This window comes from Microtus ochrogaster, unplaced genomic scaffold, assembly GCF_000317375.1.
Source record: "Microtus ochrogaster isolate Prairie Vole_2 unplaced genomic scaffold, MicOch1.0 UNK5, whole genome shotgun sequence".
NCBI lineage: Eukaryota > Metazoa > Chordata > Mammalia > Rodentia > Cricetidae > Microtus > Microtus ochrogaster.
Window position 1 is genome coordinate 13,869,348 of NW_004949103.1, and position 24,030 is coordinate 13,893,377.

At 36.0% G+C, this 24,030-nt stretch overlaps 1 protein-coding gene across 4 annotated transcripts in view; it reads right to left on the bottom strand.

Annotated features, from left to right (window-relative positions):
• Kcnip4 (potassium voltage-gated channel interacting protein 4) overlaps positions 1–24,030 on the bottom strand; it is a 1,047,644-nt gene that overhangs the window by 446,722 nt on the left and 576,892 nt on the right. Inside the window, exon 1 of one of the 4 annotated variants that reach the window (XM_005366014.3) lies at positions 15,381–15,589. The exons of the other annotated variants lie outside the window; for them this stretch is intronic. Within the exon in view, the coding sequence (XP_005366071.1) occupies positions 15,381–15,480 (100 nt within the window). The 5' untranslated portion in view covers positions 15,481–15,589. Of the gene's footprint in view, positions 1–15,380; positions 15,590–24,030 lie in introns of those variants that run through there. 4 annotated transcript variants of the gene reach the window in all.

Below are 24,030 nucleotides of genomic sequence, written 5' to 3' on the forward strand. Positions count from 1 at the left end.
GTCTACAACTTGGGATAGATTCCTATGAGTCAGAGAAGTCCCTAGAAGAATCCTCACTGGAAAGGGAATCCATCAAAGAGTAGAACATTTCATCTTAGTTCATCCTCAGTCAGAAGCATTTCTTCTCAATGCCAAATTTTCCATGCAATCCCCTAGGGATTCTACGCCTTTGGAAACCTCTGCAAATGTCTTCCCTTTCTCAGAGAAAAGGGAGGGACGCAGCAGCTGCATCATACTTACAACTTCATCCATTATTCAGTTTTACTGTGGGCTTTTGAATATAAAATGTTCATTTCTTGTTTTGAATAAGCACCCTGAGATATAATTAAAACAAGCTAAAAAAGAAAATAATAGTAATAATAATAATAATAAAAATATGAATCAACCATACAACAGGGTCCAGGCACAAATCCATGCACTTATGATTTAATGTTCATGATCTTTTCACTCTTTCTTCTATGGCGCAAATAGTTTAATCCTTCTCTTAAAAACATTCTGTAGGAGGTTAATAGAATGCAAACATTATTTAGATTAAACAAAAGCAGGCTTCATTGCTTATGAGCTTTCATAACAGGTTTAATATGTTTAATAGTGTATTTTGAGTTGTAAAACCTTACACCATAGGGTTTCCACTTCTAAAACACTCCTAACCTTTGAATTCTCCTGAAAACATTTTAGAAATGCCCTTTCCTCTAGAAATACTGTTCAAATTAGAGAAGAGGCACATAAAGGTTCTGATGACTTCAGATTTTATTTCATGAATTTAGCGATACCAGAAATTTGCAGTTATGTTGGAAATAAGAAGTATGACTGTGAATGAAAATGCTGCTACATACAGTCATATCAACACATGTCCATATATCTGGAAGAGAAACATATTAAACAGACTGCCCTGTCTCCTACTCATAACCTACAGGTGAAAAGAGAATGTGTTTTCCTGATGTCTGAATATTCTTACAATAAAACAGTAAACAGTTGTGCAAAGCATATCATATATAATATCTCAATTAATCATTAAACTGACTTCCTGAAACATTTTTTAAAAGATGTATCGATTTATTATGCATATAGTGTTCTACCTGCACGTATGCCTGTAGGTCAGAAGTGGGCACAAGATCTCATTACAGATGGTTGTGAGCCACCATGTGGTTGCTGGGAATTGAACTCAGGACCTATGGAAGAGCAGCCAATGTTCTTAACCACTGATTCATCTCTCCAACCCCCTCCCTGAAATATTTTTATTCCCATACAACATAAAAAAGAAGAGCACCCACAATATTCAGGACTGATTTCAAACTACTTCAGTTTTAGAGGCCTATGAAAAGAGTTACACGGACAGCTCCCACTATTTCATTTTCCTTCTGAAACATCTTTACATTCTTCTCTTTTCTGTCCTTCGTTATTGGAAAGTCTAAAAGACTCTAAACACAGTTAATATCTAAAAAGGTTTTAGAAGGAAAGTCTGTCCAATTCAAGTTAATAACATGAGGGTAACATTAACAGATGGACACTTATCTTAGGCACTTATAATTCACACATAATCTATTGATGCATATGCACTAAGCACCAGAAAATTAGTTTAAATTACCTCACCCTTCCTTTCTAATAATGATTACGTTGTACTAGAGACAGAATATCTTTGAGCACCAGAAGCTAGCTTTGCCCTAAAAGTTGCAGTTTTTATTTTGATTCTTGAATACCCTCTACTGAAATCCTCCTTGTTACCAAACACACAAGTGCATCTTTCAGAGGCTGCAAACACAGCACTAAATCGAAGTATGTCTATACCTATATGAGGAGCTGCAACCAGATTTGATTCTACAGAGTTGATTCATGAGTAGGTAAGAGGTTAGGTGGGGCATACCTAGTCTAAAATACTTTATTTAATGGCCCATCCAGAGAGTGCTCTTGACTGCTGCCAGTACAATTCTGGTCAATACAGAACAAGAATGCCCGAGTTCTTCCTGTCTGTGAATACAATCGATGTAGAAGATATCCTCCTATACTTCACCACAGTTCCATTGGTGATGTGCACACCAATTCACTACCATCAAATGCCTATTGATTGAATCTGGATGAAAACACAAGACTGGTCAAAGGTCCAGTTTCTTCATGAATAACAATTGAGTGAAATTATTTGGGGCCTAAGTTCTTTGGAAGTACAGCTATTACCTTACTTATTTACTTTATTTGAATTTTAAAATGGCATAAGGTCTAAAACAGAAAATTTTCTCCAACCCCAAATTCTTTTAATTGGAATCTATAGCAGTTTAAACTATGTTAATATGATTAAAAATTTAGTAATAAAAAAGAAAAAAAGCTATCTGAATTGTCCCTAGAACTAAATTTTATAATGTAAATTAAAAGAAAAGAAAAAAAGTTGTATGGGATGTATTGAGGATTCCACTCCAATGAGACGTTCAATGGAATCTGCACTTATCACTCCTTCCCTTTTAATCTGCTTCCTACAGTAAATATTTCCTACCTGATTGTCGCATGAATTGCTTACGGGCAGCTGCAAGCTGCTTGTCCCTAGGAAAAGAAAATTACAGATGCCCTTGAGTGGGGGAGGCTGAAAACTGCCAGAACAACAACCTCCTGATTCCCTCCATTCTTTCTCACAAAGCTGCACTGGGATTAAGCTTCCCTTCCAGAAGAGAGGAAATAAGACACACCAAGGAGTGAAAATGGTGTGTTCCTAAGATTTCTCTTTCTTAGAAGCTGCAGACAATGAACATCTGTTTTAGGTAAGTGAATTCGAGCTGCCAAATGTCCCTTTACAACTGATCTTCCTTGACATCACAGTATGCATAAACATACCTCTTTATCATCTAGGCCAGAAACTCTCTTTTAAAGCTACAAGAAGACTTTAATCCTCAAGAATTCAGTGTTAGCTCCAAGATGTCCTTTTCCCATGCTGAATTTCCTTGCTTTTAAGGTAAAAACAAACCTAGAACTTTTAATTTTCAATAACTTTTCTGAACCAATTTTTTTATTTATTTAAAATGGATAAGCTACTATATCCTAAAGTGTTTTTTTCCTGAAAAAAATGCATCTTATATTAATATTATTTTTCTTTTAAAATTAACTGCTAGTTTTTATATGGACGCATTGGAAAGTGTACATGTTCAAAGAAGAAATAAAAAGTTCAAGAGCTCCATTGTATGTACATATTTATTAATAAGAACTTTATTGTGTAAGTCATTTTAAAACTTGCCCTTTTAACTTAAAAATTACATTGTAAATATTTTGTCATTTTTAAGTTAAAAATTACATTGTAACTTATTTAGAAAAATTCACCATCTATTAATCACTGATTCTGTTACCTGCCAACAAACTCCAATGCTCAGTGGTTATTTAATTCAGTGTGCTGGTTACATTTTTTTTAATTGAACACTTTCACAGTTTTATATAGACTTTGACAACATACATTCATCATTCTGTCTCTGGTGTGGGTATAATGCGACCAGTGGCTTCAAAGATCTGCCATCCTGACTTCTCTGCTGTGATGGACTATACCCTTGAACAGTGAGCCACAACTGACCCCACCTTCCTTAAATTTCCTTTGTCAGGGTAGTTTATGAAAGCAATAGGAAGGATACTAACACAACAACTTTCTGGAGAACATATGTGACTTCCGGCATAGCCTGACTATAGAATCAAGTGTTTCTATCAATGACACAACACTTTGTCAACAATTTGCTGAGTTTCCCTTGCTGAGAACCTTACTGACTGCTTTGGTATATACTATGCCATTGTGGGTACACCATAGAGAACTGAGACTTTCCATTGGCTTTCATGACTTTTCCTATCTTTTTAAATTTGTTTTTTCATGACTTTGATTCTATGATCTGATATGTTGTACTTAATTTTCATGTGGAAAACTGAGGCGTACTTGTGTACTGAGAAGACTCTGATTTCCTTACTATTTTCTGTTCTCCAATGTGGCCCTGCTTTTGTCTTGGAACATGGCTAGTAACCACAATCTTGCTGTAATGGACGCAAGAAAGAATATGCTTTATGAGAGTCAGAAGAGACTTTTTTCAAAGAATAACTACAAATCTCAAATGAGCACTCAGTACGCCTTGGCAATCTTCTCACATTTGCTCAGCAAATTTCCTTCCCCCAAGGACCGAGTCACACTATTATATGTTCTTTACCTAAAAACAAAAAAAAAAATCCAGGTTCTCCACCTCACAAATGTTTCCACCTCCTCCTGCTTCTTAATAAGGCAGGAGAAATGCTATCAGAAAGGTAAACATTGTATGAGTGTACCGTTGTCTACACCAACATTCTCTGCTCGCTGACTGACCACAGAATTTTACAGATGAAGAGTTTTCTCTGTAAGCAAAGTCAGCCCCTACACTATATCAGGGACATTAGCAGTAAGTTCCCCATGATATCACAATACCAGGAAAAAAACAAACAAACAAACAGAAGCTCAGTAAATAAAGTTCAGTGAATGAAGAATGGGCTTTGTGGACATTAAAGATCTCATCTTTCCAAAATGGATAGAACAAACAGAGGCATGGATACTTCGAGAGTTCAGCTAAGCAACATTCATCTAGCTAACCATGTATAACATAAATGCTGCTAACCTCATTTCCTCACTGGGTTCTTATGCTGCAACTTAACAGTTAATGGTCATTTATTAGAACACACACTAATAGTTAGTAGTCATTTTTCAGAGCACACATTAACAAGAATTTCTATTCATTGTTCATTCATCTTATCAGTATTCACAACAACCATCCACTGAGGCCTGATGATCTCAGGCTCAATGTGGGTTCAAGTTAACTGCTGTGGAGTATATTTATGTTATATATGTAAATCGTATGTAACTGAAGGGGGAAATTTAAATACATGCCTGCCCCATGGGGTGGTCTCTGCTTGCTCTTCTTAGCCATCCTTCAGAAAGGTCTTGAGACACCTCATACAGACCCAAGCCTAATAAGTGACGGGGACAGTCCAAAGGGAAGAGCACTACAGGCCCACTGCAGTTGGCAAGGTATGGAAATAGTATATTGTCAAGTAAGCACATCCGTTCTGTCAGACTTATGTCAGTTTGACCATGAGGTTGAAGAGGCATGTGGACCCCTAATGAAAACTTCCTATCTAGCAAGACTGGATCTTGTTCTCTGTGTCCAAAGCATGGAATTTAGTCATCGCAGAAATGGTAAGATGTTTCAGAATCACAACAGGGGCATATCTTGGGGTGAGTATTGTTTTGTTTTGTTTTTGTTTTGATTAGAAATATATATCTATATTCTGAGGAAGTAGGATTTACAAGAAACAGAAATAAATAAAATCATACATTTAAAATGTGCATCGTATGGGCTTTAATACTAGCATTTAAATGTTAGTGAGAAGGGTATACAGGCACTACAAAGACTTTCTTTTTAAGCTTAAATTGCTTCCAAGTATATCTATCTCAGCCCAGTACGTGCCTCTGTCTGGGAGGCCAGTTCAGGTTACCTAAGAAACTTTGGTGTCTAGGTAGACAAGCTGGATTCAAATACTATCTTGACCATTTCTGAGTGTGATTTCCTATGCCTAAAACTTTATGAACACACATTCATATGCTTTATTTCTGCTTAAACTTTCAATCATAGCTTCCTCATAGATATTACAGGCAACTTGAGTTATACAGGAATTGTTGATGACAGTACATGAAGAATGACCAGCAAAGTACTTCTCAAAGTACCATTGATGACATTAGCACCCGAAGTGATGCCCACTCTATTCTATCAGCCCAGAAACTTCCTTGAATTGAGCCCTACACTGTGTCAGCTTCTACTTGCCCACAATATGAGCATTGTGTGATAGGAATTCTACTGTGTCTTTTTACCATCAACATTCTTCAACAATGAAAACAGAGTCTTGATTGATTGCTCAACCAAAGGTGGTTCCCCTGCTCCCGATTCTGTGACACTACATTGTGGCCTGCTAATGTTTTCATGAGGTACCTTGATTCTCTGAACCCGAAAATTCCTTTACCCATTGTCTTGAGAATAAGATAATGAAGCCAGAAAAGAGCAATAGTGTGAAAAAAAATCTAAACAATATATTGTTGAGTAAAGAAAGAGTCAGCATTTCTGTAATTGTGACTAATAAGATTATTCTTATAAAGTTTTGCAAAAACTAGATACTAAAATAAGTTAAATGCTTAGCTCCTCACCTTGAATATAATTATTGTTATATCACAATGATATAATTATTATGGTATCTATGCTACCAACAGTGTTGTGATTTCTAATGAGTCAATTAACCTTCCTGGGTCTCAATTTATGCATAAATTGAGGGGTTAGGCAACAATTCCATAAATCTTGTTAGTTCCACAAATTATGTTTTAATATAAATAGTGGAGGTAGTGAATGTATCATTCTCCTCTTAATTTGTAATGTACCCAATTTAGATATTTATCACTGAAATTCATGTGATGGAGGAGAAGCTACTTAAAGGGAAGCAATATGCTTTTCCTTTTGTGAAAGTCTTAATTTCACCTGTACTGTCATTATACATTCACTGTAACAAATACTCAAGGAAGGTGACTTGGCTTTTCAGCATCTCCTCTCTAGAAAAGCCACATTAAGACACTTTATACCCTTTCTAATGGTGAGATTAAGGGGTGGGTTTTATGTGATGGTGTTGAAACTGCCTGTTATGAAGGAAGATGAGATCTGTTCACACTCTGTGGTAGCAGATGAGCAGACTTTGCTTAATAAAGATGATTTCTGGCATGAGCACATTGTAAAGATCAGTAAAGGTCAGACACTGGTTCCAGATAAAGAGAGTTTGACAACTGACAATGATCCTACATCCTGACAAATGTTTGGCAGTGATGTATCACCAAGAAGACACCAGATAAAGACTTTAGCTGGCAGCCACTATAGAGAAACTGATACCAGGGGTTAAACAGAAGCTGCAATGACTTTCTGGAGACCTAGAGACGATACAAACCACTACTTCAGTAGCTTCAGGGATTTAAAATAAATCCCTGAGACTTGCAATGGTTCAAGTATGATATGGCCTTAACTATGACTGCATTGCTTCCAACTATACCCGGCAAGTTTACAATGCTTCAACTATACTACACTCTCAGCTCCTCAATATAAAAAGCCCTAGCTAGCTGAGAGTTCTTGAAGTGGGCAGGGCTGCTGCCTGAAATTCTTGTCAATGGTTTTCTTCTGTATCTCTAAAAATCATTTCTTTCTAGTATTTTCATACAAGCTGCTTTATCATAATGCCTTTCTCCTATTACTCTTTCACAAAATCATATTTTTGTCTTTTTTGATTACATTTTTATTAAATATTAAATTACATATATATTCATTTATCTTTTGCCTTGTTTCTTCAATAGTATATTTATAAGAACTAGAAATAGGTTTGTTACTGTGAATTACTGTGTTAAGAACAACATATGGACCATTGTACAGACATTTATTCAGCATGTGACTAAATAAATGAGCTACTTTACCTCTGGTGCATTGTTTACAGCTAGCATCTTGATGCTTGTTAGATGACATTAAAGAAAAGAGGTCTTACCTTTTCTATTTATAGTTATACCCCTATGCCCATGTCTAATCTGGGAGCAGACATTTTGAGGTTTCTCAACAAATGACCTTACATACATATAATGTAAGGTTCTCATACTTTAGTTTGAAGAAAGGGAGTGAATTCTGTCTTTAATGACTGAAGCAGCCATCAAAACATATTTAAAGCTCAATACAATTAAGCATTGACAATGTCCCATTAGCAACCATTCTTCAGACAATGTTAAGCTTGTTTTAAATCATTGAATCATATATGGATATCTCTCACTTCCTTGGCAATCAAAGAGTGTAGCTTTTGGTTTCAGATGTTGAGTGGTGACCTCTATTGTTTGGATTAAAAAGTAAGATGTCTACCTACAATGTAAAAATAGAAATAATTTATTATAATTGTAGGCAGACTTCCAACACATATAAATACCAACGCATCTCAACTCATCAGAATAGACAAGTGCCGTGACAATTTCAACAAGGTAAAAGGAAACAGAGGTAAAGAAGATTGTGGTTCATATACAAGGCCATAAAGCTGCAAGTGTTAGAGCTGGTTCTTCATTGGTAATGGCCTTATTAACTTAGACTTAGAGTATGTGCTTTGAACATTTGAATTCCTTGACTTCCATATATGAACTGAAACAACTGATATACAATTTATATAATATTAGGAACAAGATTTGTCTTGACAATAAGCCTCCAGATCTATTTAACTGATTTTTAAAGACATGACTCCAACAGATTTTACAATGATAGTAATTCTATCTATCTATCTATATCTATCTATCTATCTATCTATCTATCTATCTATCTATCTATCTATCTATCTATCTATCTATCTATCTATCTATGCTGGAAATGAGAACTAGGCTCCCATTCATGATAGAAAAGTACTCTACCACTCTACCACAGAGTAACACGTCAAAGCCACTGTTTTGTTTTACACAAGTGTCATTACGGAATTCATTATGCAATTCAGGCTGGTTTGGCATTCACTATGTAGCCAGGATGGGAGCATATTCTTCTGCTTCATCCTTGTAACTGCAGAGAATATGTCACCACCCCTTTGAATTTTGAATAAATATATGAGGCTGGGTCCCTGTAAGATTGTGGCATCAAAACAAGTAATGGGAAAGGAAACAGAAGAGCCTTCTGATTTTAATATTTAGGGTAATGAACATCTATAGTGACTATATGAACATATATATATTTGGAATATAACCTTGGCATTATATCATTCCTTGGGTCACTGACTGTGTAGACTCTCATACACTAATTAATCTGTACTATAAAACTTAAAGAGTCAAATCTCAATGATGTAAAACACTTCAGTTTATGGTCTACAAATTCAGCTCAAAGCTCTCTATACTCCGTCTGTATCTAATGAGGATGATACACTGGCAAACAGCCTCACTGTCATCAGATCCCTAGAACGCCAGCCTTCAGAGTGATTGGTCCACTAGAACAGGAAGGCTGCAACGAAGAAAGAGATTTTATGGAATTCAGATCATGTTTAAAGTTTATCTTCTTAGGATAATTCATTCTAATTTTCTTTAAAGAAAAACTTCCTGATGAACAACACAGGCATTTTCATCTCTCTGCGACTCAGTGTCTTCGTATATGGAACGATTGATTTGATCCAGGTTATTTCTAATTCCATTCTGTGCAGCCTTGATAAGTCAAAACTTCAATTATGTAAATTGCAGATGCACCTTCTCTTATTTTCCCCTCTACTTCATAGTTTTAATCGATTATCATAGCTATGTTTTCCCAGTGTATTTATGTAAAGCTGTATGCAAAAAACCCACCACAACTTCTAAGTGTATAGGAAAATTCAGTAGAGAATGATGATATCACATATGACTATCATTTATTTTTGTCCTATTTGTATTTACTCTCTATAGCCATAATGATGCTACTTGAATCAGTGCCACTATTGTAACTCTGAAACTAATCTAGACAGTTTTGCTATTCCCTTGTGATCTTAAGTACATTCTTATTCTGTCTAAACATTCAGTTAGCCTTCTATAAAAACAACACTCGAACTCTTCCATATTTGACAGCATGAGTTGGGAACGGCATCTGCAGCCTCTTTTAATTCTGTTTCCAAGTTCTTCAGTGAAGTTGGTTTTCATTCCAATCTTTATACTATCTGAGGTAGCTAGAACCTCCTGTGTTCTTGTTTTATACTTTTGTTTTGTTTTGAGACAGGATTTCTATGTGTAACAACCTTGGCTATTCTGCAACTCTCTTTGTAAACCAGGCTGGCCTTGAACTCAGAGATCGGCCTGTCTCTGCCTCAAAGTACTAGGATTGAAGGTGTGGGCCACCACCACCTGGCTTTGTTTTATACTTTTTATGAAAGGCAAAAATATATATTTTCTGTGGACAGGACAACTGTCCCAATCAACCCACACACTCAAAGGAGGATATGTTCTTCTCCTAATCAGTTTTTAGTACATTTTCTTCAGAAATCCACTACTCATATGGATCTTCATATTGTAGCTGCCAGCGTGGCAATCAGCCTGCTTATGTCTCAGACCTTTTTATTAAAATATCTCCAAACTGGATGCAAGCAGCATCTCACACTGAATTTCTTTGTGTCACAAAGATGAAAAGCCACTTATCTCCATCAATCTTCCCATCATGCCCAAACAGAAACAGAGATTTTATCACCAGTTTTCAAGAGGGCATTTTTACTACTTCTGCCTCCATTTTCATCCTTTAACATGTAGATATTTTATTTAGTTGATAAGGCAGAATTTAGAAATCTTCTTCATGATGTGTTTGATTCAGTGGGTTATAATCAACAAAGGTTTGTACTATCTGGCTACTATGGATGCCTGATCTAACATCTCATCCCTGCCACATGGTTATTGACCATTTCCATTTTACCATAATGTATAGCATGATAGGATTATAAAACAGGATTTTGAATTAGATGTTCTGAATTTGAAACTCAGTTTTATAAGTTATGGGATCATTCACTCTGAGTTATTAAGTATTCTCATATCTAAGGTGAAAATACCTACTTCAGAGGACAGAGATGAAGTAAAATAAAATTAATATGCATATACTATAAAATTAATATGCCTATATTATACTATTACATAATAACAACTTTTGTTTAACATTAGTCCACTTTGCAAGCAATTATAAGTCAAATAAGTTATTAAATTATTTGTCATAGTTTTTGTAGAATATATAGATGTAGTGAAGTATAAATATATCCGTAAGAAGGTCAAATGATAGTCTAAAATCTCAGGATGAATAAAGATTGAAGATGTTGCCATAATACTGACAAAATAGCTCTACATCCCCTAGGTTTAATTTCTGAGTGCCCATTTTTTTCTTACCTATAGTTTGCTTTAAGTCTTAATGTTTTAACAATACAGAAAATATTTACTATAAGGGGTCACTAAAAATGTCAAGTGTTGAAAATACCCCTCAATTCCATTCCCATATGGCATTAAAAGATGGTATATTAAAGTATTTAAAGACTTTTATTTTTATAAATGTTACAGTTTAGAAAGGAGTTCTCTTAGACAATACATGAAAACACCATTGGCTTCTAATTATATTTTTGGATGGAAGAATCTAGGTTTTTTTTAATTTCTTCTTTACAATTTTCAATTAACAGTTTCAGTGGGAAATAATATCCCTCCACCACAATCACCCCAGTCTGTCACTTGGTCACCCATAAGTGATTGAGATCATGGACAGATAGCATGGATTTGTAGTTGCTCCGGGCCACAGTTCTACCATCACACCTCACAACAACATAAAAGAGCTAATGAATTAGGTTTCAAAGTCTATCTTTGAGTATATGCTACAATCTAATACTTTGAGGAAGCTTTTAGTCTACAATTACTCATATCTGCTAAATAAAGTGAGATGAAACTTTATACTGATTCTAAAGGGGACACAGATCATCAGTCCATCTATTTTTATGTAAGAGACAGTTACTATGAGCATTCTTTTTCCGTCGCTTTAATACATTCAATAATTGCTTTTTATTATATCTTGATATAAGGACTGTTCTTTCTTAATTCACTAACACTTGAATGAAATTTGTATGAATTTGCTTAAAATGCAGATATTTTCAAAGCCAAGTACAGCATATAGAGATAATGAAATAGCTTTGCCATTAATATTTTGATTCAATTTTTCTCTGGAATGCATTAACAGAAAACTACTTTCATTTTTATGGCTGGAGAAGAGGCAACTTATGTTGTGAAATTTTAGGCATAGTCCAAACTCTTATTGCTCTGGAGTTTCCTAAACTTACTCATCTAGTACAAAGAACAATCAATATGAAAAAGTATCCACTGACTTTACCTCTTATCCTTAAAACTTTGCTCAAATCAACACTTCATATGGAAACCAATGGTTTTATATGCATAGCAATCTGATGTTAATATGTGTATATGGTGTTTTGTTTGAATATATGTCTGTGTGCCTTGTGTGCCTAGCACTCGTGGAGGCCAGAAGAGTGCAACAGATACCCTGAGACTATGGTTACAGATTTCTGTGAGACAACATATGGGTCCTGAGAACCTACTCCAGATCCTCTGGAAGATCAGCCAGTACTCTAAACTCTTGAGCTATCTCTTCAGCTACTATTATTTCATGAAAAAGAATTTAACTGAAGTTTAACTCAATTACAAATATAAGTATAATGTAATATGCATATTTGCTAATAAGACTCTAAATAAATTAATAAATAAATAAACCAAAGGTGCCTGAAACTGCATCCTCAAATATCAAAATCTAGAAATACCTGAAAATGCAGTAAACACTTCCCTTGGGTATGATGAATTAGCCTACCACAGAAAAGGAAGACTAGTCTGACAGTTACATTGTTTACCTGTTACAAAGTAGGCCATTGATATTCTGTTTTGTAAAAGAATATATGTTATATAAATTATCAAACTGTAATTACCTGGTAGGTAGGCCCATAAAATTTATGAAATAGAAAGTCCCATGGAGATTATTGAGCCCAGCTTTCTCATCTTAAACTGCATAGGTAAACTTGACTTATAAGGTAGAAAGTGACAGAATGACAGGAGAGACATAAGCATCCATACTTTGATTATTATTTGTTTTCTCAAGTGAAATAATCTTACCTGTCAGATATCAATATTTTGTGTTTGAAAATATGTCATGGGTCAATGTGCAGCATCATGTGTTTAGATGTTTCATATATAAGCCTGGGACAGATGAACATTGATTATCTAATGGTACCATTCCCAATTTCCCACAAGAAATGGAAACCTAAAGCACTCAGAAAGAAGAAACTACAAATTCTCTAAACTTTTATATTAAAAATTTATTAGACAGTACATTTATTTGACACAGATTGAAAATATGTTATATAAAGATTGTATTTTCTCTGCCCTTCACAATACAACCTAATAAATATCATTCATAATAATATAAATTCAAACTATATTTTGAGTGATGCCTACACTGGAGAATTATAAAGTGAAATGAAAAGTTTTAGTCATTTAGGGTAGCCTTTTAAAAAATAATCCTCCATGTTTAACCAAGTTCAGTTTTCCCTACTTAGACTCACGTTCCTTTATAGGATATGTCTACAAATAGAAATAAGAGTGACAAAACAGGCCCGTATTCTCCAACTAGGACGTGTGGGATGCTGGGAAAAAACTCTTGTGGGGAAAGAGATCTGAATGAAATGAGTATCAGAGTTTCCTTGTTTGTATGAAGAAGGTTTCAGGACATGAATAAATTGTTACTTTGATTAAATATTAAATATTTTTTATTGTTTTCAATAGTTAAGCTTTGCTTGTAACTTTAGAGTATGTTTGTAAACTACACAATGAGCTATATCATCAACTTATTTATATCACATCTCCAGGAATTAATTTGTATACTCTTTAGAAAGTTTTCTGACTCTTAAATTGACATTGAAATAAGTCTGATAAATATTTCAGGCATAAAATACACCATTTAGTTCTACATCCCCTAACTTTACCTACTATGTACAATTCCACTATAGTACGGTTACCAACATTTTACCATATAAAAGTACTTCTGATTGAACACGAGAAATCAGAGATTTATACTGAAGTTTCGAGGAAATCTAATTCTCTCTGCATTGTTAATACAAATGTCAATAATAATAATAACAATACAATATAAAGTCCAAGACAGAAACTATTCATACAGATCAGTACAGGTTTGAATACAAATAGCAAGGAAAAACAATACTGAATACTTTCACAGAGATTAGCAGCCCTGAGAAGAAACAGCCCTAAGTTATTACTTAAGAGGTGAATATTCATGCTCCTGAAAGAAACAAATATAACACTAGAGTAGACATCATCACAAAACCCACAATGAATACCCTGGGCAGAAGAGTGTAAAGAAGGACCACATCTGTAGCATAAAATAAGATGCAACCATTTCTTTCAAAGAGCCAGGGATCATAATAGTATTCCATGAAGCTTGCAGTCTCAAAGAGAAGACAAAACATAAGATCCTCCACATCAAAATGAGACATTCCAGTCATAACCACCAGGTAAAATTACAGTAATGCACACGGAAGCCAAGTCATATTACCAGTTTAATAAAAATATACAAAAAAGTTAATTTTAAAGACATTGAACATTTCCAAAATTTAGGATTTTTCCTCACTTTGAAACTACCAAATATTTCCTCCAGAAAGAGCCACAATATGCATTCTGCAAAGTTCTATTAAAATTACTTTTATAAACCTTGCTTTCCACTCCCTCCTCCTCCTTCCAATGAGTTATAAATGTAGGTTTCTGGTAACCTACATCAGAGTGACACACTTACTTTAATTTGATGTTTGCTATTTGTAAAAAAATAATTGTATTTATGTCACATTGTGGCCGCCTCCCTGGAGGACTGGATTAGCTGAAGATGTAAAGACATTGCTAGTATTCTTTCTGTTTACTCAAGTTTAAAACTTCCAGGGAGAATACTACAGCAACACTGTCAAGCAGCAACACGAGATGCTTTTAAAACCTGCACTGCCAACTTTTGAGAAACAATGACTGGCCAAACACAAACATATCTCAAATATGTTCTGATTAGTAAGAAAATCATACTCAAATTTTACTCAGACCTCTGAGACACACTCAGTCCGTGGAAAGATACAGGCAAGAACACACCTCACTTTTAGAGGGAGAGAAGCCTGTTAAGAACAGTATCAGCTTCTAAGAATGAACATAAATAACAATACTTGCAAAGCCGAAAAGCTTATATAGAATCTCTTGAATCTGTTACAGGAGTTGGAGGCTCATTTCTCTATAGAGTCTCCATTAGATTGTAAAACAGATAACAACAGCATCTCTGCACACAACCTTATGAAAAAGCTTGCTCCTCGGTGTCCGATCTTAAACCATAAGACTTTTCAAATGCATAGCCGGTTCTACCTAATGAGTGCATCTGCATACATGAGACAAGTGCAACCCACAACATACATAAATGAAATCTGCTGTTACAATCAAAAGACAATATCCTGTATCAAACTCTCACAAAAACAACAGGGACCAAATGCTCCGACTATGAGCTGACACAAACTATCAACCCTTTATTTCTCAGTTTTGATTCTAGATTCAAAGTGCTCCTCATAGTGTTTTCAACATTTGTTTGCTGTGAAAATATCACCACAACTTGCCAAAAGTTTATTTTGTTAATCTTCCTTTCCCTGAGAAACCTGCTTTTTTTTGCAGGTCCACCCCAGAATCACATCGCTCTATTCTCATTTCAGGTGCCTCTAACATTCTCTTAAAGAATTTTTTTTAATTGCAAAACAGGATTTTTATGAGTGACTGAAAAGCACTCCCTTACCTTCTAAACCTGCTTCAATCAGCCCAAACTGTTCCAATAATTTAACAAAAAGCACAATGACGATCAGAACTGCTATCATTTCAAGCCCCTCCAAGTTCATGGTCAGCTAGGTCATGGTCCAGCCACAGCCACTGAGAAGCGCTCCTCACCCTGGCTTTCTTTGTAAAGCCATTAAACTACATTAAGAAGGCTACAGCTGGAGCAGGGAGGAGGAGAGTTGTGAGAGAGGAGGGAGAGAGAGGGAAAGGAGAGAGAGGAGAGAGAGGAGTGAGAGGAGAGAGAGAGGAGAGAGAGAGAGAGAGAGAGAGAGAGAGAGAGAGAGAGAGAGAGAGAGAGCAGTCATCCTGTTTGCTGTATCCAAGGCCAGAAGTGGCAGCCTGATAAAGTCGAGCCTGTCAGATGAGAATTATCAGAGTCCTTGTTATCGTTATCACTCTCCCACAACGAGACAGCCGTGCATGAAGTAGTAGCACTGAGATCGCGGGAAACCTAGGAGGTCTTGGGGTTAGGTCCGGAGCAAGCCTGGAGGGCAGCAGAAGCAGCGCCCCCAGGACTCCAAACCTCACCGGTTGGTGGAATCTCAGGGCTGGTCAGTTGCCTTGGAAACAGTGGAAGCGAAGCTGGACTCCTGCTGCAGACAAGACCTGAGCACCTTGTCATGAGAAGCAAAGAAACGGGGAAAGCCTGAACCGCCCACCGGCAGTGACAGCTTGCATTCAGCGGTTTCCGAAAGAGCTGCACTCTTCAGAGAAAACAAATGTGTGTATTTTATTCCAAGGAGTGCGGGGAGGAATAAAGCTGCTCAGCGTGGTTCTTCATGGGTTTGTTCTTTTCAATGAGTCGCTATTGGAATGCTCAAGCGTCTTACTCATTGAGAACTAATATTCTGTTTGAGTAGTAACTAGTGTCTCAAAGTGTGATATGCTCATAAATATTCTCAATGCTTATTAATATTTTAGAGTTTACCAGTTACCTCTTTTGGCACCGGCTTCACTTTCAACTTAAGAATCTATACATTTAGCATTTACTACTTTGCATGCTTTTTAAAACATTTGACATACATTCGGTGCCATAAAAAGTTTGAGAAGCAAAAAAAAAAAAAAAAATGAAGCAAACGTTCATTTTTGCTGTGTCTTGTGCAATTCTTTCTCCCAAGGCTGCCTAAATAGGTAGAGCAGACCCAGAATGAAGAACTGACTAAAGCAAATAACACCCATGTAAACAGACAATAACAGAACCCAGAGAGGAAATCTTCTCAGAGATCCTGATCAAGTCTCCTGCTCCACAGATGAGCGATCTGCAACAGACCAAGGGACTCAGAAAGCGATTAAGGAGTACAAACTCCAGAGCCAACTAACCTGGATTCAGGTTTAAAGGCCTCTAGGTCTTATGTGCATGACTTCATATCATCTTGCCTCAGTATCCACATTTGTAAATAGGGGCGTGCTAGCAGCACCAAGTTCAGGAGCTCTTTTGAGAAAATGAATGAACTAAAAACATTTCCAGAGCAAAGGGATTTGCTCAACAGTAATGGCTCTTGTCTTGGCATAAATATTCCCTTGTTTTTTTCCTATTCCTGAGGGTTGCTAGGGTAATTCCTCTAAGACTTAGCTTTTTACTCAGAAATCTCACATGGTTTACAATTGATACACTGAATATAGCCTGTTTCTGTATACAGCCCCCTGGTGGTGTCCTTCCACTCAGGTATCTGCCTGAGGTTTGCCCTTCAATATTTCTGTTTTCATGCAGTCTATCTGCATCATAGCTTTGTTCTGTCTCCAAAATGCATTCTTGGCTTCTCTGTTTCTAGGGCTTTGTTTACACCATTCTGCCCATTTGTTGGGGGAAAGAGAGACATAAAAACAAACAAAGCAAAGCACACAAAGCAAAATAAAACCAGATTCTATCTATCATCTCTGCTTGTCAAGTTCATGAAGATTATTTCATGAACATTCTAAGACCAGTAGTGGATATAATCTTTTCCTCGTGTGTACCTGTTTGTTACTACTTTTACTGCCTATGTTAGTTACTTGATACTGTCAAGTCTTCAGTATATTATATTATAGCTACTAGGATGTATATTCTTTCCAAGAAAATATTAACTTTGTTTGGGAGGGAATAAATTATGACTTTATTGCCTGCCTTGATGATATTCTCCTTCCTCTTTTAATTCCTCTTAGAGGCCCACTTCTCACTTCATAGATGTGTATTAGATTATTCTGGTCACCATACAGTAAGCAATTACTGCATACTGGATGCTCTACATATATTGCTTCCTGATAACCGCTCTGAAAGTTGGTGCAATTAGACAGCATTTTCAAAGGAAGCATGAAGCCTCAGAGAGCTTAATAAGCAGCAGGCTTAAGGTCATAACCCTGGCAAATGGCAGGACCAAGATTCAAACTCTGGTTCACGTAATGCAGACTGTTATGTGGCCCTGTTATTCCACGCAGCTTTAAATGCATTATCAATTCAAACAAAGTAATATTCACACTGACCCTTCCAAAACATTTGGTGACATTCTAATTAATCTATTAACCCCAGTAACATCAGAAGTTGAAATGTTACTGAACTAGTAGTTTAATTCAGGATTATTGCTTCCTGGTGACTCTCAGGAGTATTATCCCATAAGCATGCATTCCTCGTGGCTGCTAAAAGGGTTTTTCTGAGTTTCTACTACAATGGATTGTAAGATCCCTTGATCCCTCCATAGATGAATGTCACGGGTCAGTTTCTTTGTGCTCTCCTACAAGGATCACACCCTGGGGTTGGGAAATGGATGGCAGAGCGCTTGTGGAAAGTACCCAAGTGGGGAGAGACTCTCTACTCAGTATGAGTGCCACAATAGAAGACCCCTTAATGCTACATTGTCTTCCCAAGAGTTCACCAGTTTCCAATCCTTACATAGACCTTTTGACTTCAAACTTTTGTCCTAGATGCTTCTTCTTCCAGAGTTCTTACTCCAGATCCCGTGAATAAGAGAAATTATTTGGGTTTTGGCACCAAAATCCCTACCCAAGTGCTTCCCTTCCTATCAACACTACATGATACAGTATTTCTCTTTCAGGTCCCGTAATCATAACCACCCATGTCTCTGTCATTTTCATCAAAAATGCTGTCATCAGGAAGTATGCATGTTGGTTTACTTGCTTATCAAATGTCACTACTATAATATAGAATGTCTCTAGAATATTCACTGTTGTTGATAGGGTAGAGATTATAATCTGTTGCATTATCGATGGTGACATCAATTGGAAAATAGTATCTGGCACTAGAGAGGCTGGGTATTGGAAGAAGCCATCAGCTCTCTCAGTGATCTGGCACAACCTGATTCTTTATGATGTAGGGTGTTGAGCATGCTTAAGGTTCCTAGGAGTCCTCTGTGCTTTCTACTAGGATTTCTTACCCCAAGGCATTGAAGGAATTCATCATAGCAGTGCAAATTCCCATGGCCTTTCTTTAGGGTGAGCCCTGAACATTGCAAGCTGAGGTATCTTCACTATGTTCTGTGCCAATGATTTAATGTGAATATGATTTGTGGTTTTGCCAGTGTGACCAATGAAAGCAATACCAAGAAGGAATACAGACAAGTCTCCATATCCAACATTTCTGAAAATCATTGCTACAGAAGCTGAGAAGTAGCTTAGAAAAGGCCCATTCCTGTTGTTTAATTTTCAGATACAAGGACACTGCAGTATAAGTAGGAAAAGTGACTTAGCTATATGTGTAACTCCTAGCTTCAAGTTGTATAGCCTGCATCCAATCTAACATATTATTCCATTATCTCAGATTCCTGTATTCTTTCCAGTATCTCCTTTTGTAAAGGGAAACATTAGTGTATCCAATAGACACAGAAGAAACATTGACCTCATTCAAGGCAAAGCCAATACTTGTCTTCCCCAAAGGAAAGAGAAAAAATGATAAAAGGTGATACTATTTTCAAATGATACTTAATCTACATGGAACCATGATTTGCCCAAACATTGGCAAAGCATATAGGCTGGCCCAGCCCTAAGCTATTTTTAAAAAGGTCAAATGTTGTAGGATCTCCCCCATCAGGCAAACTCTTTACTTTCATCTTTTAAGAAGAGAGAAGAAACTTTGGAAGGATGAATGAATTTTTCCAAGTCAGAATTCAGTGAAGCTGATGGTTGAGTACTTATTACTATGAGGTTGCTCCTTAATTCTGAAAAGCATCTAGCCATGTATGGAGCATATGATAAAAATGGCATCACCAGAGTTTAGGAGCCAACTCTTAATTGTAGACTTTGAAAAGATCCCTTGTATTTACTAATTAATAAGTTTTCAGACACAAGAAAGTTCTATTCATCTGCATTCTAGGTGAGTGGGTAGGGTAAAGAAAGAGTATGCTATGGTATAAGATAAAAGGAGTGAGGTTGGCATAACTTAAAAAATATAAAACAACCAACATTTGGCCCTGATAAGATAGCTTTGTCAATAAACTCTGAGTTCAATGCTCAGCATTCATGTTATAGAAGTGTGACCTGTATCTAGAATCCCAGTGCTGGCAAGGTAGAAACTGGAAGCTCCCAGTGGTTCATTTTCCTGCCAGTTTATGGAAACTGGCAAGCTTTGGGTTCAGTAAGAAACATTTTTGAAAACATAAGGTAGGCTCTGATTTAGAAAGGCACTGATAACTACCTCTGTCTTCCATGTTCATGTACATACATGAGCATACACAGATGCTGGCATATTTAAACACATGTAAACACACATGTATTCAAATGACCACAAATATATGCACTCAGCATGTAGCTCATGAGATCAAAGAGAAAGTAATACCTAAGAGAAAGGACTGGAACAGATTCAAGCTCCAACAGGAGACTTTATAGATCTCTGCTTAAGAAACTAACAGGTAGATAAGAGTCTAATACGTGAGTTTTCTAGTTAAAATAGTTTCACAATGTAACTTTCAGGATGCGTGCACAGAGCCCATGACAACAATGAGGTTAACCTTTGCCTGTCACCAGAAAAATGAGCACATTTAATTAAAGATACTCTTATTATTGCAATTCTATTCCTATATATCCCTATAGTGTAGTTCAGTCAAAATCACCACTTACTGGAAGTAATAAACTCATTTATGCTTCATTTTCAGCTATATGGCTTTGGAAAAACAAAATAAAAACAAAAAAAATCCTAACAAAATGAGATGGAGATGCCCTTTGATGACCTGAGATAGAAAAAATAGGGATTCTGGTTACTGTTTTCTTCTTTCCATCTCTTCCTTTCTTTAACTCTGCCATTTTTTTATTCTCCTCAAATTGGGGACATGATTTCTCTGGGCTTTTTTCAGGGTCTCAATTACTTGGACTGAGATGTATAAGCTTCTCTCACTATGTTCTTCATTACACATTGTTCATTCATTTGTCAAAGCTGTGGTTTGGGTACTATACATTCTGATATGGGTCATTAAAAATCCTATCTCTGGTACTTACAAAGCTTGAAATCTATTAAAATGAAATGAGAAACTAAATAATGTGTGTAGAGTAGGCACTATACAGCAGATTAGTTGGCTAAGCATGTCATATAGACTCTCTCACTGAAGTCTCACATAAGCCTAAGAGTAAGTGTCAATCTTACTTCCATCTTACAAGGTAAAGAGAAGAACGAACTTGGTGGGTTAGAGTAGGAACACCTACCTAAAGGTTTACCTAGCTCTGACTCTAGAGATCACAAGTTGATATTGTGTTAAATGCAATTAATAATGACTCCAGTACCAAGCAGCATGGAGTAAAAGCCTGTAAGGGAACATAGAAATACCACCACATAGGAGAGCTCACATAGGAGTTAATGCCAGTGAAGAGGGAGGACTAGAGCCAATGCTAGGAATATCTGAGTGTTATACTGGCTGGTTGGATGGTTGGGTGCACAGGAATGGTAATTTATATTACATGAGCAGTGAAGAAGAAAATTAGTCTTGCTAGAGCATTTACTCAGAGCCTGAAAATCTTAATATCATCTAGACTCCTTGCCTAGGTGATCTGTGGAAGTTTTTTTCCTCTCTCTTAACAGGCAATATCCCATTCAAACAGAAACTGAGCATCTGTGGGTACTTCCTTGATCCAAGAGAAGCATGGCTAAGGATATTCACTGAGCAAATAAAAAAATTGATTTGATGATACAAAATAAACAAAAAATAATGTGTCAGATGAGACATTTATTATTTCAATATTATGAAGAGACAGTAGTCTGGGTTTATGGAATGGATACTAAGATGAAGAGGATGCCAGATTGTCAGAGGTCTCACTGCTACTTTAGAGTCATGTGATTGTGCAGTGAGTGATGCAAAGCACTCAGAACAGAGACCACTACATTGTAAATGCTAATGAACAGCAGCTAGAATTTTTGCTGTCTGTTGAACCCTTTTATACCCAGATTGATATTCTAATTGCTTTTATGACTTATCTCAATTAATGAATATATCTCAATGAGCTTATCACTACTATCTTCAACTGCTGTACAGATAAGAAAGAAGGAGGTATCATCAGCGAACTTGGTACTTTGAAGAAAATATCTTGCTTATACCACTTCATAAGATTGACTATCATCTTCAACAACGTCAAAGTTCTAAATGTCACATACAAAGAAACATACAAAGATGCTGATACAAAATGATTTGAGGGGTAAATTGACTAAAGAACTCATGTAAAACTGGGTATGATAACATATGTTTGCTTTTCCAATACTCCTATAGAGAGATAGAAACAGACAAGAGCAACTCTCGATGACAAATTAGTTTTCCTGGCTCAAACACAAACAAACAACAAAGAGAGACCTTGTCTCAAACAAGATGAGCAGCAAGACTGATACCAGAGTCTTTTTCTGACCTCCATACTAGTACCATAAAACCTATGTGTCTGCACTCATAAATACATAAGCATGCAACACACACATTATAATAATTAATCTCCCTCAGTTGCCGTGCCTTATCTTCCACTTTGCATAACTAGATCACATCCTCAATGGGGAGGAAGCAGTTACCCTATACTCAGGTTTCAACAAGTTGCTTTATCCTGAGGTAGAAGCACAGTGACAGAGACACACAAGGCCTCTCTCTTAGTGCGCTGAAGGTAGATGGGGCCAATGAAGACTAAAGCAAGACTAATGCATTGATAAGAGACAAGAAATTTATTTAAATGGAGTGCATAAATACTAGTATGGGTCAGAATTATATAAGCATCTTGCTAAACACAAACCACCATTTTTTTTTCCCCAGAGAGACTGAGTTAGCAGGTCTTAAGTAGGTAGAGTCTGAAAAGCTCCATTTTTATCACTCTTTAACACAGGACCTCTATAGGTCACATCTTGGAAACCAGTGCATTAATCGCCCCAAACATCCTCAACTGTATAAACAACAAAGCTTCCAAAGCGATCTTCCCCCAGGGCTTAAAATTCTTAGAAGTGCTAAAACACTTGACAAACTCAAAATAGCTAAGAAAAGGTGGGAAGGGGGACCTTCCATTTGGTTCTTAAATTTCTGCAATTTGATTAATTTTTTGTCAGAGAGGAAAAGATTTGTAAGACTCATTTATAAATGGATGCAAGTTTTTTTCATATTTAAAGTAATTTCAATGGTTTGGTCCCTGTATTAATGACAGCTTTATGTCTCTAATGAACTTCAGATGCAAACTTAAATGAAAGCAAAGCATATAGAATGTCCCATGGTTTTCTGCCTTGCTCCAAACTGTGTCTTCCATCATGAGTCTGATTCTGGATCACTCATGCTTTATCTTAAAATATATTTGGTTAGTTGAGGGAGTAGTGTGCAGTACTAATATATAGTACTAGCATAGAGACACCTTAATATTAACTTATTCACCATACAGAATAAATAAATCCCAGCCGATTAAGGCATGTGTTTGCAAGAGTGATGCTGATGTAGACAAAGCAGATATTTCTCCTTTGGATCCAATGAAAAAAAAATCAGCAGTCACAGTAACCCTTTTCCCATTATCCCACAAGGGCTAATTTTTATCTTAATCAAAACAATTAAAGTAACAATGATGCATAATTCATTTAGTATAAATTAATATCAAATTCAAATAATTGAAACAAGATTATCTGTGGGATTCTTGAACTCAGGATCAATTCTACAAAGTTTAGTTCTACATAATGGCAATCTCAGTCGCAAAGATATATTTTGTCAGATTTCATTCCAGATATTGTCCCTTCTAACCAATTATTTCTCATTATATCTGACATTGTATACTTCCTCCAAATAATATGGTATGAAATTATTTACTTTTTTATGATACCCAAGAAATAAATAAAAAGTAATATATAACAATCGTCTTGACAATTACTCATGCTGCCTATATCTTGTAGTTTAATTACTAACAACTCTAACTTAATCAGTTGTTAATAATGTCAATTTTCAACAGGAATACTTTGAATGTAATAGCCATGAAAATCATATTAAGTCAAAACTAAATCTGAATAATAATCAAATATATATTTTATTTGAGAAGCATATACAAGATATGGCACACTGATGAGAAAAATCAACTAAAAAAACATATACAAGTAAGGCCACACTGATGAGAAAAATCAACTAAAAAAACAATAGAGTATTAAAGATAAAATTTTAGGAGTGAACCATATGACATGATATCCTAACTTTATTATA